The sequence below is a fragment of the Stegastes partitus genome, unplaced genomic scaffold, assembly GCF_000690725.1.
Source record: "Stegastes partitus isolate 25-593 unplaced genomic scaffold, Stegastes_partitus-1.0.2 Scaffold162, whole genome shotgun sequence".
Taxonomy (NCBI): domain Eukaryota; kingdom Metazoa; phylum Chordata; class Actinopteri; family Pomacentridae; genus Stegastes; species Stegastes partitus.
In genome coordinates this window covers 314,744-334,302 of record NW_007577893.1, presented here as the reverse complement: position 1 = coordinate 334,302, position 19,559 = coordinate 314,744, and the positions used below count along the sequence as shown (strand labels likewise).

Here is a 19,559-nt window from a genome sequence, read left to right as displayed (position 1 = left end):
GTTGCGTTGGCTGTATGTTTAAAATTGTTGTTGTGCTGGTTGATGAAACGCTGTCCCGTTAGTTTTGATCGTCTGACTAAATCAGAGCACACTGCATCCCTATATTCATCCTGTTGATTTTGTCAGCAGTGCAATCACTAATAAATGCCAGTATGCCTGTTCCAATGGCTGTCATACCTTCCCAAGCCATAACAGAAGCACCACCATGTTTGACAGACCTCCTTTGATGTCTCCTTAATAAGTGTTTGTTTTTAGGTCTTCTTAACTTGCATATTCACCTCTTTGCTCTTCATATTCACACATTGTCACATACTGACTTAAATGTATATTAGATTTTGAGTCAAATTTTTATAAATTGCTGTCACATCGAGCCTTAAGAACATATGATGTGATCATATCCAAATACTGGGCTGTATATGTAACATTGGTCTTTGTGTGAGAGAACACTGTGGGAGTCAACATCTCGCTAAAATGTTTTCATGCTGGAGAAAATAGTGGAGGAACAAAGATATTTTGCTTCATGTTTTGATTTAAGTATAGTGATTAAAAACATCCACTGATAAAGTCCTGTTTGCGTCTGCATCCTCTCACCCAAAATGACACTCCAATATAATGAAAAAATACTGATGGGAAATAGAGATGCAGAGCCAAGTGTTTCCTAATTCTGTTCTTCTGCATTTTTATCTGCTTTCATTCTGTCTTGCTCATACTCCCAGGCTTTTATGTTGTCCATATAGCTACTCAACAGTATCTCAACAGTGCACCACCCCCCCCACCACTACCCCCTCTCCTACCAACCCCCTTCTCTCCTGCACTCTCTCCTTTCTGTCAATACACCACAGAGGTAGAATTGTACAACTTCAGCTGGTTACAGTTGGCTCCGGTGTTCCTCACGTAGTTGACATTTGGAAGCGAACTCTCCCACTGACATCTTTAGATGTGTGTGCATGCACGTGTGTATGTGTGAGGGAAAAAGTGAAAGTGCACCTGCAGGCTCTCTATGCTTCTACCTCTGTGTGACTCCAAAGTCAACAGTAAAGTTTAAAGGCTCTGCACTTAGTGCCATTAAAGCTAACAATTGAGAGAACCTGCTTATTTTTTTCTCATTGGCGACCCTGAATTGCTGACATTTTGTGGTAGTTGCTGAGTCCAAGGGTGGAGCATGGACTAGAAAGTCATTCGGTTACATATAGTAGTTGTCTGTGAGGACATTTTAGGCTCAGCAGAGGGGCTGTATACCTTTAGCCAGGAGGGTTCCATAGTTATTTTTCTATAAATACAAAACTTATATTGAACTACATCAAGCTGATTCTGTTTATCTGTCATTCTGTTCAGACAAGGCAGGTTCCATGCATGTACTACTTTGTAGATAAAGGTATAGATGTAGGTGCTCTACATATAGCAGGAGGTTTTAGCATTGTAGCTGTGAAAAAAGCTAATTTTCTCCATCCATCCATCCATTGCTTGAGGAAACCTAGAGTGAGCAATTTACCAGTTTCTGGCATAGAACCATCCTGACCACTTTACACACGGCTTCAAATCGCCCTAGTGCATGCTGGAGGTCTGACAACAGAACCATGTCATCTGCAAACAGCAGAGATGTGATTTTGTGGTTTATGTCTGTCAGAACAGAGTGTTAAATTCATTCATTAGAAAGATGTTAAGCTGCAGGTAAGAGGCATTGCAAACCTCTTAGCAATGGCAGTGGCCTAGCACCGGCAGCAGAATAGACTCCAGCGGAACCACTTGTGACACCTACAAGTACGATGTTGGGGTCTTTCTGTGCAACACTGGGAATACTTGTGGAAGACTGTGGTGTTTATTACACCTTCAGCAGTGTCTGCTACCTCACCTTCCAAACACAACTCCGCTAATTTACCAGAGCTTCTCCACTCTGCAAATGCATTTTGTCTGTCTCTCTGTGTAAACAATAGTTGTGATTTGCTGTTACTCATGACATGGTTCGGAGGTTACCGACCCAACAGGCACTGATTATCTTCTGGCCACTGCTCCTAATAGCTACCTCTACAATAGAAGCTTTGAACATGGCCCACTCAGATTCCATGTCCCCTGGAAGGCTTGAGAAATTCTTCTGAAGATGGGAGCTGAAGAGCCTAAAGACAGGGGCCTCCACCTGACATTCCCAATTCACCTTCAGTACATGTTTGGGTTTGCTGGGTCTGTCCAGCAACCTCCCTTGCTATCTGATTCAACTCACCACCAGGTAGTGATCAGTTGACAGCTCTGCTTCTTTGTCGACCCAAGTGTCTGAGACATATGGCCACAGGACTGATGATATGACCACAAAGTCAATCACTGGACTTTGGCCTGAGGTCCCCTTGTGCCATTTACACTTATTAGCCACTTTATGCTTGAATATGGTATTTGTTAGAGCCAGTCCATGACTAGCACAGAAGTCCAATAACAGAACACCACTCAGGTTCAGATCAGAGAGGCATGTCAGCGTTGAAGTCCCCCATGACAACTATAGAGTCCCCAGGTGTAACCCCTTCCAGGGCCCAACCGAGGGAGTCTAAGAAGGCAGGGTACTCTGAGCTGTTGTTCGGTGCATAAGGACAGATAATAGTCAGAGTTCTTCCCTCCACGACATATGGCCGCAGCGCTCAGCAGGGGCTTGTGGATAAGGCTGTTTTCACACAATTTCATTGTCTCCCTTGTATGCCCAGGCTGTAATGGAGCATGCCTCTAAGGAGTGGAGTGCTACTCCTCTTTGTTGAGGGTTGTGTTCACTCACTGCAGTTGTCCAACTTCCAAGTAGACAAAACACCTGCAGACTGCAGTATTCTTGCCACTGTGGGTTTAAAACGCTGTGGTATCACTGTCACTCCTGTTGGTGTCTTTACATACACCCTTCTGTCACTGTCACTAATCTCCAATTGGGATTCATCAGTGAAGATGACTTTTACTGTCATCAACTGTAAATTGCAACTATGTCTTAGTCCACCCCAAGTGTTTGGTCTTATTTTTGCTTCCAAAGAAATGGTTCTGAAATGCCACTCATCCTCTAAGACCACAACTAGACAGTCTTCTTTTAATAGTGTTGATGATTAGTGTCTTGTTTCTTTATTTAGTAAATTTTGTATGTGTGAAAAGTTTCTTTTTTATCTCTTAGTGAACAAAGTTTGATGTATCTGATGGTGTGCTAACTTTTGATCTGCTTGTAGTGCAACTGATGCTGTTTCCAAAAAAGCAATTTAGAGTACCATGCACTGCCCCCGTTGAAAAAAAAAAAAATGGCTACAGGTTGATGTAGTTTAACAAGCTCTAGTGAGTGAACTAAATTCACCTGAGTATCATCCAAATGCTGCTTCAATGGATGCCAGTGACATAATTTTTCTTCAGTATGATTGGTGACCTAGAAATAGCACAGAATATGAAAGTTCTTCATTTGACATGTCAAAGCTTCTGTTGTTTATAAATGTTTCTAAATACTCAAACTTTCTGGTTATTTCCAGGTTTCCTTGAAAATATGACAGATTTTTGATATATTCTCAGACTTTTGAAACTCACTGTACATAAATATAAATGTAGCATCATAAATCATTTTTGGCAGTAACAGCTTGTTTACACAGGCTGCATAGTGTAAGTGTCATGTCAGCCCTGCAATGATTTTGTCCCTGTCTCACTGGAACTGTTTCATCACTGTACCGTTAAGCTCAGGCTTGTTTAATAACAAAAAGGTAATAATTTACCAAACTGTTTGGTCAAAAGACGAGTTAGAGTTCCCCCTGAACTATAAAAATGTTACATTCAAATATGACATATGTATACATTACTAGTTATCAATTTACTGTTTAAAAATGTTATTTATATTCCTTCTTAATATTGTATGTTAGTATTAAAAAAACAAAACAAAACAGTATGTTCTGTTATTTATCGATCCTATATGTAATTTCATTCAGTATTTTCTCAAACTGAATCTAAAGTGTATTTTCTGCTGTGGAATTGAACTCAGGATGATACAGAACTGCCTAGTGGTGATTCCATTCCAAAAGTCCTTAGTTGTGTCATTTATCCGTTAAAAATTTGAGAAGGCAAGGCTGAATAGAAAGCAGCAGAGGACACAGACATTTCCACTCTTAACCTGTTGCTTAGCACATGTGGCGTTATTGCACAGTTAATGCTTTGGAACTGGGCTTGCTTGTAGGATGGTGATTGTACAGAAGCCATTTGAAGGACAAAGTCTGTCTCTCCGTCACTGTGGAATCCACATCTAATCAGTCAGCTCCAAGGGCAGAATTCACGAGAGTTGATAAAAAATATCCTTTAAGCATGTGAAACCTCATACCTGACTCCCCACTCCTCATCCCATCTCCCACCCACTCCTGACATACACTCAGCTCTAATAAAACAGACATTCAGTGGAACTGATAGAAGTTTCGAACAGATATAAAAGAGACCACTGAGGGAAACAAAGATAGCCACAACAAAGACGATGGGTAACCTGACATCAAAGTGCATCTGCTGTTTTTGTTCCCTGCTGTGCTGACTATTGCCTTCCCAAGAGAGGACAGACTGAAAGAGCAAGCCATGCCTCCATCCTGAAAACAAGCCTTAAGAGAGAGCGGAAAACAATACTGTATTGTTTTACAAGTTCAATTTACACTACCTGTGCCATCACGTCTTATGATTTAACAATTAGAAAGGACACACTTTCTCATCTCCTCTAATTCTGTCTCACAGTTTTATTGATAACTGTCTGTGCAGCCTTTGCTTGGGTATGCCTTAATTGTGCACTGTTTCTGCTGTGCGCAGGATTTGTTGTAGTTGTTGTTGTTTTTCTGTCACTCACTAAGTGCCAGGTGGCTGTGTCTAGGAGGCTAAGCGGCAGAGCATATTCTGCACCAGGCGGATGGTAATTACCAGGTGTTCAGCCTTGGCAGTAGCAGCATGTTTGGGAATGTTGGTGAGCCATAGAATGTGTGTATGTATTTGGATGTGTGCAAGGTGGTATGTTTGCTGCTGTTTTAGATGGCTATATTTCTGACTGATAGCTACTGATTTTCACCCCCCTCCCTTCCTCCCTCTAGCTGTTTGAGCTGCTCGGCCCAGAGGGGCTGGAGATGATCTCCACCCTCCTCCAGCGAAGGGCAGCCATCGTTGACTCCCTCCTCTCCATCCCACCTGACAGGACTGGCTACCCATCAGGTGAGACAGCCCCATGGCAACCAGGTCATTTCCATGGTAACGCAGACTGCACTTGTACTGACTATCTGAAATAGTCATGAATAACAGATATGAACATATGCAGATTAAAAAAAAAATACAAAGAAAGTGATTAATCTGAACTATGAAGACATAAACTAAAGGTTGTCCACGAGTGCATTTCCAGAGATAATCTGTTTTCGTACTGCCCCACAGCATGTAAGAATAATTTGCTGTAAGCACAACACCAGACCTACTTGAATTGCTGAATTTGGAAATGTGGGTGGCACTTGTGAGGCACTCTGAAAAGTACTAATGAAATAATCAGCAGAACTGACGATAAATACAGTTTTAGCCATGATTACGAAATTTACAAAGGGTTATTTATACATGTATATATATATGCTAACTGATCAATAGTTCTTCTTCTATGTAGTGCTGCAGAATTTTCAGCTTAGTTTAAAAATGTCCATCACACATGAAATGGTCACATGCAAGTAATGCTAATTTGTGCTTCACACAGATTAGAAAGGAACATCTGGGCTCTGAATTCCTCAGTAGTACTTAGAATTAGAATAGAATTTGAGAATATGAAGTTGCTTTAATGTGTTACAAAATGGCAAGTAGTAAAATCAATAATAATCTAATTCCTTTTCTGAAATGGCAAGAGGAAAAGACAAACAAATTAAATTGCAGTATTGGCAGACACACCTTTTGAAATTATTATTATTATTTTTTTTTGCTGTGTTATGAGTTGTCATCATGCAACTTTATACTTAATGTGTTTTATACAGTGGGAAATAGAAAGCATTCATCCCTCTTGGAAGCTTTGTCCATTTTTATTGCTTTTCAACAATGACTCGTGGTAGTTTCCATTTGTATTTTTGGACATGGATTTACAAATATTCTAATTCTCTATTCGAGTGAAGTCTGGGTTCTGACTTAGCCACTCCAGAAAATTCACCTTGTTGTCTTCAGACCACTTCTGTCTAGCTTTGGTTGTATGTTTTGGGACATTGTCTTTCTAGAAAACACGCTCCTGATCAAAATCTTAAGACCATTGAAAAAATTGCATGAATTTGTATTTTGCACTGTTGGATCTTAGGAAGGTTCTAAGTAGAGCTTCAAAATGCAAAAAGAAGAAATGGTAACAAGAGACCAAAAGTTGTGAGCAGGCAATTTATTGAAAACAGCAATTTAACTCAAATAGGCTGTTCATCAGCTGATCAAAAGTTTAAGACCACAGCCTTTAAAAGCCAAAATCTGTGAAAAATTTGGATTCCATGTCATTCAAGTAATCACACTGTGAAGATCTCTTGATAGCAAAGGCAAAAAAAGCTCACCGTCTTCTGGTAAGTGCTGAGAAGCACCCCCACGCCATGATGCTTTCACCACCATGCTTTACAGTGGGGATTGTGTGTTTGTTATTATGTCTGATGTCCAAAAACCTGAATTTTGATTTTATCAGACCAAAAAACCTTCTTTCGTTTGACTTCAAAGTCTCCTTCTTGCAATCTGTCAAACTCTAGTCAAGATTCAAGTTTTGAGTTTTTTTGTTTTTTTTTTAATAGTGGCTTTGATTAGTGAAGAATTAGGGGCAGTAGTTGTTGTAGGCACAGTCTCTCTCATTTCAGCTGCTGAAGCTTGTAACTCCTTTACAGGAATCATAGGTGTTTTGGTAGCCTCCCTCACGACTGTCTTTCGTGCACACTGTTTTTAGGGATGGCCTGCTTAAGGCATCTTTATACATGTTGCATATTTCTTTCATCTTTTTAGTGATGAATCTCGTTGTATTCCAAGGGCTTTTTAGTGATTGGAAATTGTCCTGCATTGATCCACCCTGATTTATGCTTTTCAGTAACCTCTTCACAGAGTTGCTTGGAGTGATATTTTGTCTTCATGGTGTAGATATTGCCAGTTCTGATTCATCAGTAAACGGACCTTTCAGATACAGGCCTTTTTATACTACAGTCACTTAGGACACATTCAGATAATCTTATTTCACTCATTGTTTGAATTCTAACACCACTTGGCTGTACCTGTGTTGAATTCAAGTTATGAAGAAATGTTTACATACACTTGTAAAGGCCAAGTATATCATGTCAGTCTCAAGTTTTCAATTATACCCACAGCTCTTAATTTTCAGTGATGGATTGATTGACGCATGTGTCTTTGTCAAAAAAACATTCATAACTGTTGTTTTCATAAATATATTTTTGATCTTTTGAAAATAGGACAAAATGGGTGAAAAATATGGATACAGCATCTGGAATTATCAGTTTAGTTGATATAGACAGTGAATCCAATTTTGTTTGTGGCACGGCCTCTTAAATTTTTGTGAGTGATTATGATTGACGAGTGACTCCTCTGAGCCCAATTCAATAGGACTATTTAATCCACTCATTAGACTCAGCCATAAACCCTGCAATGGGAAAGTCTAAGGAGCTCTGCAAAGATCTGAAAAAGCAAATCATTGACTTGAGCAAGTCAAGTAAGTTACTTGGAGGCGTTTCAAAGCATCTACAGATCCCAAAATCATCTGTGCAGAAAATTGTTTGCAAGTATTATATGTGTGGCACAGTTGTGTCTCTGGCACAAGGAAGAAAATACAATCACTTGCTGCTGAGAGACAATTGGTTAGGATGGTCAAGAATCAACCAAGAATCACCAACAGGCAGGTCTGCAATGAATGAGGAGCTGCTGGAACACAGGTGTCAGGGTCCATGATCATTTTTTATTTATTTTTTTACATGGCCAGGGGCTGAAAGGCTGCCATGCAAGAAGGAAGCCCTTGTTCCAGAAGCACCTGCTTTAGGCTGAACTGAAGTTTGCTCCTAATCACAGGGATAAAGAAAAGGCCTTCTAGAGGAAAGTTCTGTGGTCAGATAAATCATTTAAAAAAATGGCTTTTTGCCCCAATGACCAGAAATACATTTGGAAGAGAAATGGGGAGGCCTCTAATCCCAAGAACACCATTCATACCATCAAGCATAGTGGTGGCAGCGGTATGCTCTTGAACTGTTTTGCTGCCAGTACAAGTGGTGTTTTACAAAAATAAACATAATAATAAAGGAGGATTACCTGCTCATTCTTCAGAAAAACCTAAATTTATCAGCTAGAAGGTTGGGTCTTCAATGCAGTTGGGGGTTCCAATAAGACAATAACCCCCAAGCACACATCAAAAGTGGCTAGAATTAATGTTTTAGACTGGCCACCCCAAAGTCCTGACTTAAGAACCACAGAAAACCTGGGGGCTGTGCTGAGGGAACATATCTGCGTGAGAAAACCCACAAATTTAGTCAAACTGTACCAATTGTGTTAAGAACAGTGTTCAAAGATGAAAGCCTGCCAGAAGCTTGTGGACAGCTACCAAAAGTGCTGAAATGAGTTGAAAATGCCAAAGGACATTTAACCAAATATTAACTTTGCTGTATGTATGTTTTTGACTTGAAGCTAAGAGGCCATGCCACTAAGAAAAATGGAATAGCACAGCTTTCTACATCACTAAAATGGATCATTCAAGTTGGTATTTGTATATTTTTGATCCAGCAGATATATTTTCAGAAAATCTATAATAAATTTATGAAAAAACCAAAATGCATGATTAGTTTCTTGGACAAAGACATGTCTTACAATCAATCCATCATAGAAAATGAAGAGCTGAAGGAGTCATTGGAAACTCAAGAGTCCTAGGATATGCTTGATCTTTACATGTGTATGTAAACTTCTGTTCATGACCGTTCACCCCCTTTAAAGGGGGTGAATACTTATGCGATCACTTCATGTATGTTTTACTTTTGTAATTAATTGACATTAGTTTTTAGACATCTGTTTTCACTTTTACACAAATGAGTCTTTTTTGTAAATTCTTCACAAAAGCCACCCTTGATTGACCATTATTCAATGCTGAAATGCAGCTAAAGGTATAAGCACTTTATGTTTAATGCTTGCCACATGATAAAAAAATACTGTTTGTTGGATAAATTTACTGGTCTTATATATCATCTACGAGTAACTCATTGCTTCTACACTGTATTGTGTTTTTTATGTTTGTTTTTTTAATCCACGGACAATAACAATAAAATATATTCTAGAAAGATATTGGAGATAATATAGAAATACTGCCTCCATTGCATAGTTACAATTAAAGCTTTTTTATGTTATCACTACATATTCACTACAACTGAATATGTAGTGATAACATAAAGAAGCTTCAACTTCTTTATGTTATCACTACATATATTAGTTCAACTCCAAACAAATTAAAACCATAACTTTCTACAAGTGATAATTACAGAGCAGTGATAAATGGTAGTAACATGCAGTTTAACAATAGCACAAGTACAGAAAAATCAAAAAGTTAATGCCTGGCTTCAGGCTTCTTTATGTGTATGTTTTTCTTTTGCTGAGGATGAACTTGTCCTTCTTCTGTGCAGATTACTCCTGCATCACATTCTGTGTTTTTCTGTGGAGCGAAGGCAGTGTTAATGTTAAACTGGGGCTTGTTCGAAGTTGTCTGTTATTTTAGCCTTCTCAGACTGCCATCCCATTCTAAGATATTGCCATGAACAAAACAAAGCCATCAAACATCTTTATCTCTGTAGATCTCACCGATTGTTTGATGTTGTAATCAGCTCTTGTCTTTCACATCTCAAGAGCCTGCAAGGTTTCACAGTGCCCCTCTGCTCTGGCTATATAGATGAGACCTGCTGTCTATGGTCAGACTCAGTCAGATTGAACTTGGGCACATGTTAAGACCATGTACGTGGGATTGACATTATCTACTAATGTTCAGTGATTTATACAAATAATGCTGATGGTTTGTTTTTTTAATCTCATGCAAATCCACCATGTGTTTAATTGCTAACATAGAAATTCAACAACATTCGTTGTGGCATTTGGTGAAGACAGAGATAGCTGGGAATATTCATCTTGAGTGTATTGGGTAAATTTCAGCTGAAATGAATCTGTGTCAAATAATACTAAATAGATATACATAATTTGGATTAGCACAGATAACGTGCTCTAAACATATGCAGAAGGCATTCCCTTTAAAACCAGTTAATATATAGGAATTTTTGTTTTTGAATACTATCATTCGTTTTCACTGCGTTAGTTGTGCAGCGCAGGGGAACACTTCACTAATTTTATAAGACAGCAGACTAGCTGATTTGATCAAAGCATAGCTAAGAAAGATTATCAGAGTTTTTAAATAGCTTTCTCTCTTTTTTGACATAACATTTTGGACCCATTGAGTGCTCGTGTTGCTCTTTGTCTGCTTCAAGTGCAAATAGTCAACGTATTGCAACATTTGCAATATGACCAAATGAGATATTAAGGCTTTGTCAAAAGTTTTTCTCATTTTTAATCGTCAACGCTTGAAACCAACAGTTTCATCTAGACCTTGTCACGTGCTATTTCCAAACCCCAGTTTTTAAAGATACATCATGCAAGATTGCGTGGATTTTAACTTTTTTTGTTAAAATACACTGTCACCAGCTTTTATTTAGATTAGACTTAGGCTTTTTATGTCAGTGTTTATATTGTTTTGTATATTTTGTGAGCCACTAAGTCTATGTGACATTTATAAATGGCATAATGAACAATAGCTTGTGATGTGAAGCGCTATGAGATGACTTGTTGTAAATATGCGCTATACAAATAAAATTGAATTGAATTGAATGTAAGCTTCACCCAGCTTAAGTGTAAATTAGAATATCAACAGTTTAGTGAAATGCAGATATAGAAATACAGATTATAGCATTAGGTACACTCTTACTTCCTGTTCCTGCCAGTATGTTTGAGCTGTGGTCTTGTTTTCTTCTAGAGAAATATCTCAATGTACTAAAATGCTGCTACCAAAAGATAGGCCTTCAACTTCAGTTCTTCATCATTTTTTTCATGTCTTTTATGCCATATTGTCGAAAAGACGAAGACAAGGCTAAAGCCTTCCTTGCGGTTCGGCTGTCTGTTTCTGCCCCTGCTGTAAGAGAAATTGTGTAATATAATGCTATGACAATAGAGAAAACACATGCCTGGTGTTTCTAAGGCACAAATAGGCACAGGCTCCTGTGTGGAATAAGCTTAAACTTGATTTTAATTAAGTTTTCTGTTTCTCCTCATGGCTTAAAACTGAGTTTCTTGATCAAGCATCAGACTGTGTTTCACCAAGCTTGATACTGTGATATACTATTGCAGTTCTTCTAGTGGTGTGCCTTCCCTTTTTCTTTTTTTTTTGTGTTACATTCAAATGCCATCCCTTGTCCAGAACTGGTGTTGTTTCTCGATCCCCCTTTCCTTTGTCCTAAGGTTGCAGACTCCTCTTTTTACTTTCCCCTCATTAATGTGCAGAGTGGAGCTGTAAGTCGTGAAAGATTTTGGTGGAAAGATAAGGATGGATAATTTACCATTGCCAGAGCTGTCTTCTGATCCATATGCAAGGTAGACATCAAAGAGCTCCTGAAGATTAGGAGAGAGAGCTCCTGCTTTGTCAAAATAATCCCTGCAACTATTTTAAGTTATGCAGACTCATCCTTTAAAGTTTTTTTTTTTTGTGGTGAAATTGAAAATGCAACCGTCCTAAATATAGATTTTAATGCTGGGTGTGACACAGTACATGAGTGTAGACTGGTAATTCTGTTCATTCATTTAGCAAGTTAAATCATTGATGTATACCGTTGCGAATAACTCTGATCTAATATTAGACAGTGAAGTGTTGAGTGTAGCCAGTGGTGTCCCTTTTAAAATACAGTTAAAACAGCAGCCTTGACAAAAGAGCGTACTAACTACGTGATACATTTGAATTCATTAAATCAGCTGTTAATATTTATTCATTCAGATGCACCAATTTACTATGATTGTTAGAGGTGTATTTTTCTTGTAGGAAGATCTGCAGGGTACTGATTGCAATAACTTAAAGGTACCCTGGGGAGGTTTCGACCACCAGCGGGACGACTGGGAAACATTTGTGACAGCTGGTCCCTGTTAACTTAGTATGTCTTGTATGCTAGGATGCACATTTATTGATTCAGGAGGCTTCTTTCAGAATATAGCATGGAAGCTACACAGTAAGCTAATAATCTGTAATTACATTCACATGACTTAATACGTTAATGCTGATACTTTATACTCTGCTTTTTCTATTGCATATATTGTGTACTGTAATGTGAACATGTGGCGCTATTGCTTTGCTGTACCACCTTATTTCATGCAAAATTACAAGTTAAGTAACTGACCTGCAAAGACAATGTGGGTTTTTTTTAAATCCCAAATGACATATTTATATACCTGAAATGCTCGATCCAGTGTTTCCAGTGAAGCATCTGACCAAGCAAGCTAACTTCAGTTTGTATTGAAAGAGACGCTGCTTATTTTTTGTAGTCTATCAAGCTTAGATTATCCACACTCAGATGTTTTATCACAGTGGCCAAGAACTGATGCTCATGAATTCCAATAATCCTGACCCACACCAGCAGAGATTGGGTTGATAAATATTTGTGAAGTACGTCTGTTGGCCAGCACTTGTGTCTGAGCTATCAAGCTAACCCAAGTTTGGAATAATTCTTTCAGGATTTTTTGGCCACACATGCATGGCTCGTCCTCCTGATTTATGTGAAAAAGTAACAAGCTAGCATCATTGCGCATCCTTTAACAACATTTTTTTGCACTCTTGCATAACTAAATGAACCAAATCAGTGCAAGCATCTGGACCAGTGCTCACCTTTAGCTGTTGCTCTTGCTTCTTGAACATTACAAATTACAGCAGAGCACAGTCTATCAAATACTGCTGCATACACATGGGCTGGAATTATATGTGACTCTTCGTTCCCAAATCTTCTAACCTGGCAGGATGACAGATTTCATTTAGCCAAATCTCTGTGTAGCATACATTTGATTCAGCATGACGCTATGTCTCACCTTTGATGGGGCAGTGTGCAACTAAACAAACCAAATATAAAAATGTAGCAATATAAACATTGTTACAATGTATCATACCAGAGAAAATCAGCTGTAATTGTGGTCACTCCCATATAATATTTCAAACCTCAGCTGATATTATTCCATTAATGAAGAACTCTTGATCAGTGTTAAAAAAAAATCACTTGCCAGACAGCTTTTGAGCTTAGTGTTGCCTTGACGACTGAGGGTGAAGGCAGGAGGGGTAAAAAAAAAAAAAGGCTGATTAAATTTTCCACTATTTGCATGCCATTGGGAAGAGTGGGATTTAGTGAGAATGCCTGTCTCTTGCTGATTAGCTTTCAAATTGCAATTTGCTGCTTGGCACTTGCATGTTTATCAAAGAACAGATTCTCTTGGTGGCTCCTCTTCACATTTCAGTGGCTAATAGAGGTACTGCTGTATGGAATGTACAATTAGAAAGGTAGTGTGGACACACATCAAGGAAGGTTTTGACAGATGTTAGATAAATCGGGGTATATTTGAGGTGATAACAATTACATTCACAGACTGTCGTATATTTTAATGCCCCTAAATGGATGAATGTCACTGTGGAAAAAACTGTTTCAACCTCATCTCATTGAAAAACATAACTTTTCCTTCTGTCTCTGTGCAGAGAGCAACTCAGGGTTATTTACTGTTGCAAACCTGCAGTCTAAACGTTTTATTTATTTTTTTTTTTTTACCCTACAGTCCCTTTAATGGAATTTAAGGAGGTGAGAACAGGAGGGCAGAGCTGCAGGTTTACCAGTTTTATAATGAATTAGTCAACTGACAGAAAATGAATCTGCTAATAGTTTCATAACAATATCTAAGCTTTAAATGTTACAAAAGTGATAGATATTCTCAGGTTCCAGCTTCCTAAATGGGACTGGTGGCTGGTTTTGGATGGTTGGGTGGGTGACACAAGACATTTGAAGACATTAGATCAAGTTTTAGGACACTGCCATGGACATTGCTCACTGCTGTCTAATGTTTTAAAGAGAAAGTGGCCAAATAATTGACAAATACATTGAAAGTAGGCATTGATTTAGGCCTACTTGCTAAAATTTGATAATTTAGTTTTTTGCAAAACAATATTAAATGTAAGAGAGAGCAGGAAGCACGGGGACATAACAAAATAAACTAAAAATAACAATGTTTAGAACTATTTTTCTTAGTTATATTTGAAAAACCATTTTGAATCTCCATCCCTTTGTTGTACTTGGATCAGGCTATCTAGCAACAGAGAGTGTGGTACAGCTTGTCAAGACTTGCTCAATGAGTTATCAAACTTTCCTTCATTTTTGTAACCAAGTATTTCATATTAAAAAAGTATCTATGTGTTAGCATTGTGATGTGCACCTACACATGGTTCAGAAAATATCACGAGTTGACATGATCAACCTTTTTGTTAATGTGTGCTCAGAGATGTGACTTTCCATTATCACAGACTATTTGATTTACTTGTCTAATATTGCAGATTCTGAATCAATTGCATAATGAGAAGTAACAGTGAAAATAAATAGTTACTGAGATGTTGTCATCCAAACACAGCCTCAAATTTTAATGTGCAAAAAAACATGCTGGGTCGATGGGTAATTTTAAAAACCAAAATTATCTCTGAACATACTTGATATTTCAATCTAAAAGGCCACAGATACTATTTTAAATATCAATATTGTAACAAAAAAGTTTCAAGCAGATCAGAGATGGTTCAACAGAAGACCCTGATGATTTGAGATGGAGTAACACTATTTTCAAATGAACAAATGATCTAAACATGTGAAATGAAAGGGAACTAATTCATTGGAAGAAGCCTGTTGAGGATTATAACCAGGTGTTAGGAATGTTTACTTCCTCTAGTTTTAGTAGGATTTTTGGTTTTCCTGCAAACTTTGCTCTCATCAATCTAGCTGGTAGATGTAGTTGGAACAATTAGTGATTTAAAAGCGAGATGTCTGTACAGTATCTGGGGAGATCTGTCTACTGGATGGCTAAATATGCAAATTTATTCTAACGCTTCCAGCAAAGCAAATTTTATATTTTTATTTTAGTGATAGCTCATTTTCAACATTACCTTGGTCTGTTTACTATACTGGAAAATTGTCAAGGTCTGAGCTGTGTTATCTAGCCTTATCTAAAGCAGTAAGGAGACACACTTGGTCTGTGGTACTCATTGGGGCACTGACAGCTCCAACCTGGTAGAGATAGCCTCCCATTGGGGCTTGTGTTTGTGTTTGCAAATGCTTTTGGCTAAATCATTAAGTGTATTTATTTCTCTGTTCAAACATAATACAGTAGCTGTCAAGAATGTGTAGGGAACTGCACAGGACTCATTCTCCTTGACTTCATGTACCTTAGCAAATGGCTCTGTCAAGAATTTAAAAAGATGATGATGCCAGTGTTTCTCTAACTAGCATTTTTGGACAATTTCCTTTAGGCCATGATCAGAACAGTACTTTTCTGTGCTGCTTAAGTACAAACTCAGGTCACAGCTGAGAGGGTAACAACTAACAAAGGAGAACTCAGCAGATTCAGAGAAGTGTTGCATGATTGTCATTGCTAAGCAAGTCTTACAACAAACCAGTCTCTTTTCCCACTTTAAGTTTAAGATCATTTCTGATCAGAACATAGAATTTGTTTTTGATATGACTGATAGACACCCTTTCTTGTCAAAGTGAAATCAGTTTTTGCTAGATTGACCATAATTAAAGCATTAAGCATGTATGGATGGGTCTCTGTCAGTCTTGCACATCTGGACACTGCAACTGTATTTATTATTAGCAAACTGCTCAAGCTGTCTCAGGCCGGGAACAGCTCTTTTGAAGTCCAACATTCACCTCGTTGTCTTTAAAGCATTTCTATTCAGTTCTGTCTGTAAGCTTCAGGTTGTTGTCTTGCTGGAAAACAAAGATTCTGCCAAGTCATAGGTCTCCTAAAGATTGCATGCAGTTATGCTTCGACAAAGACCTGACTCAGTTTTCACTTTGACAGGCATTTACGAAATTCTGTTTTTGTAAATTCTTGTCAAAAAAACAAAACACATGAAAATTGGCACTGATTCAATGTTGAGAAGCAGTTTCCAATTGGTTGGAGAAATCCGCTACTGAGGCAACATTACTGCTGTTGAATCAGCACATATCTGTCAGATAGGTAGTAATTTCAGTGTAGAAAAAAAAGAAAGAAAGAGAGAAGAAATCGGTTTAGAAAAAAAAAAGTAGAAAATGATTAATGATCCATCTTATCTTGATTATTTATCTTTTATTTTTGTGTTGTTTTTATTTCATGTTTCCAATTGTTGACGCTTAGCCTCTCCATAAAGTATTTTAACTCTTTCAGTTTTCGCACCATTTGTTATATTATTAATAACATTTTAAATGGAAAATACATTTTTCCTATCTACACTCAGTAAACCCTAATAGCAAAAATGAATAACCAGCATCTAAATACCGTTTGTTTTTTAACACTCTGTACGTACACATTCATGACCCATATTGTGACTTTTTTCCTTTCATTTCATAAAGCGCCTGTTAAAATCAGTAAATTTCCCTTGAACTTTAAGCACTGTAGATGACTTTCATCTATTTTATTTCTTTGTAAAAGACAAAGTTACATATCTTTTGACCGTTGTTGTAATACAGTTTAAGGCTCTTCTTAAAAATCTGCTGTGTCGTGTAACCACACCGTTCTTGAAAATCTGATAATGATCATGAAAGCTTCAGTTTAAAATTTGTAAAAACACCATGAAGCCATCTTGTAAACAAACATGATCTATCATGGCGATGCTCTTCTCTGCAATTATAGCACCATGATCGCTTGTGGAAATGAAAATCCTGGGGATTTGGAGGCAATCACTGTTAGAGACACGTAACAAGGCACAATTGCTCCCAGAGAGAGGGAAAGTAAGGGGTGGCAAATGGTTTAGACAGAGGAATTGGTGCATAGAGGGTGACAGAGTTAAAGGGGTTTGGAGTTAGAGAGGTAATGGGAGGGAGGATAAGAGTGACAGGAAGAGGGGAGCTGTTAGAACGAGAGGGAGGCTGTGCAGCAGGTAGAGCCGCTAGACGAGATAAAGAAGAAATCATTCAGTCAATCAGCCCAGGCCATTGTGCAATCATCAGATCTCATCTGTTTTCAAGAGCAATTCTGCCTTATATTGAGCTGTTGTGTCTCAAACAGCGAGACTGCAGTGAGGAACATTAACCCATGCAGTGCCACCTGCACCTATGTCTGTTATCACTGGGATGTCAAGATTAGTGGTGGAATATTAATCAGTAGTTACAAACTCTGGTTGACGTACAAATCTTTTCTGTGTCCACAAACTGTTTTGTTGCTTCACAATACTTCAATTATTTAAAGTTACATTACATTTCCTCATACTCTTGTCCTTTTAAACATGGATGGGTGTTACAGTGAAATATTGTGCGTACTAACTAGTAAGATTTTAGTTTTATGTGGATGTCAACACTGGTGTGATGTTTTTTCTCCTGTTTCTATGTCAGTTATTTTGTTACTTTGCATCTTATGCTTAATTGGGGGATTTTGTCAGTTGTCTTCATCTCCATTGCACTTCCATCTATAGAAATAGAAATAAAATTATTTAACACAGTGCGGGAAAACCTTTGATCGTGTCACGTTTAATCGTCTGTCATTTTGCCTGTATTTCTTTCAGATGGCAGCCGAAAAATCAGTGGTGAAGTGACCAAGCCTGCCTATGGGTGCCAGGTGACCATCCAGTCAGAGCAGGAGAAACAAATGATGAAAATGTACCGAAGGGAAGAGAAGAAAGAGAGGAAGAGAGCCAAAGGAACCGATGATGCCGACTTTTCAGATGTAGTCATGACCTTTGACCCAAGAGAGATGAGAGCCCAGCGGTATGTCATCTCTCCAAACTTCCTCTTCATCCTTTTCTCTCATTTCCCATTGTTCTCACTGTCTGTCTCCACCTGTGATCTTGGATAGCTGACTCAAAAACTAACAAACTTTTCCATTTTTTATGACTACTTGGCTGCAGCTTTATAAAAAAAAAAAAAAAAGCACCACGACTCTGCAGCTTGTCACATTTTTCCTTGAAGAAGATTTTTCTAAAAGTTTAATTTCAGAGGATAAAAAAAAAGAGCAGCGATCTGTTTAATTAAAAACTTAGCATGGCCAAATCCAGCACAGTGTGAAGGAAAAGATTAGTGGAGAGGTAAGCCACTTTAGGAAGGAACATAATGCCTCACATCTTTGCCACTTCATTTGAATCATTCATCAACGGCGCTATTTATTTTTGAAGCAGGAATATCGATGGAGATGGTTCCCGTATGGATCCAAGTGATTGCAGATGTGTTACTGTGCTAATTTTTGTTGCAATGTTAACATGTTAAAATTCTTTTCCCATCTTAGGTGTTCAATTTTACTATTTGTTCACTGTCGTTCCCTTTAATGTTTTATGTAAAATATGTCTTTTGTGTTAAAACAGAGAGCAGGCCCTCCTGACTGCACGACGTGACCCTGTACTGAGCAGACAAAGAGTGTATGAACGTATCCAGTATCCTAATGTTTACGACAGCTATGCAGAAGCCACAAAGACGCCTGCATTTGTTGGAGGAGCCAGGGTGAGGTTCAGATAACTGTTAATTCTATGTGATACATTGCTTAATGCTGTTCTCCAATTTGTATTCCGATTTATAGATGCAACATCTAGCAGCAGTAACACATGAGAATTAGTTTCTGACTCTGGCTGTCTGTGGTCTGTTATCTGGCTTTTGGTGGACATGACTCACAGTGTGAAATGCAGGTAGAAGAGTTGCACTTATAAAGACAAATGTATATCCTGGTAGTCGTGAGTTTTCAATGACTCCTATATCTTTCACACGTGTCTTTGTCACCAAAAGCAACCAATAATTTTATTTTTTTTTCCATAGATTTATTACAGGTCTTCTGGAAATTTGACAAGATCTGCTGAGTCAAAAACATACTTACAGCAATGCTAGCATTTGGTTAAATGTCCCTTTGCAATTTTCACCTCAGTTCGGTGCGTTTGGTAGCCATCCGCAAACCTCTGGAATGCTTATGTTTGTCAGACAGAATTGGTACAACTAAATTTGTTGGTTGTCTGACACACATATGTTTCTTTAACACAGTCCACAGGTCATTGATGGGGTTCAAGTCAGTATGTTGGGGAGGCCGTCTAAAACCTTAGTTATAACCTGATTTGGCCATGTCTTTACCACTTTGATATGTGTTTGGGGTCATTGTTTTGCTGGACCACCTTACTGTATCCAAGAGCCAACCTTCTGGCTTATGATTTGATGTTTTTCTGAAGAATGTGGAGGTAATCCTCCTTCTATTTTATTCCATTTATTTTATGTAGAGCATCACTTCACAGAGGAGCCTGATAACTGAAGGCTCTGCCTGCCATTGTACTTCTGGAAACTCTGAGAACCACAAGTAAACCTGCAGTCTGAGAG

General features: G+C 38.2%; 1 protein-coding gene across 1 annotated transcript in view; it reads left to right on the top strand.

Annotated features, from left to right (window-relative positions):
* The window catches only part of ascc3 (activating signal cointegrator 1 complex subunit 3), a 173,791-nt gene that overhangs the window by 19,787 nt on the left and 134,445 nt on the right, over window positions 1-19,559 (top strand). Inside the window, exons 5-7 of the mRNA XM_008279522.1 lie at window positions 5,052-5,169; window positions 17,777-17,978; window positions 18,569-18,704. Coding sequence (XP_008277744.1) covers window positions 5,052-5,169; window positions 17,777-17,978; window positions 18,569-18,704 — 456 coding nt within the window. The remainder of the gene's footprint in view (window positions 1-5,051; window positions 5,170-17,776; window positions 17,979-18,568; window positions 18,705-19,559) is intronic.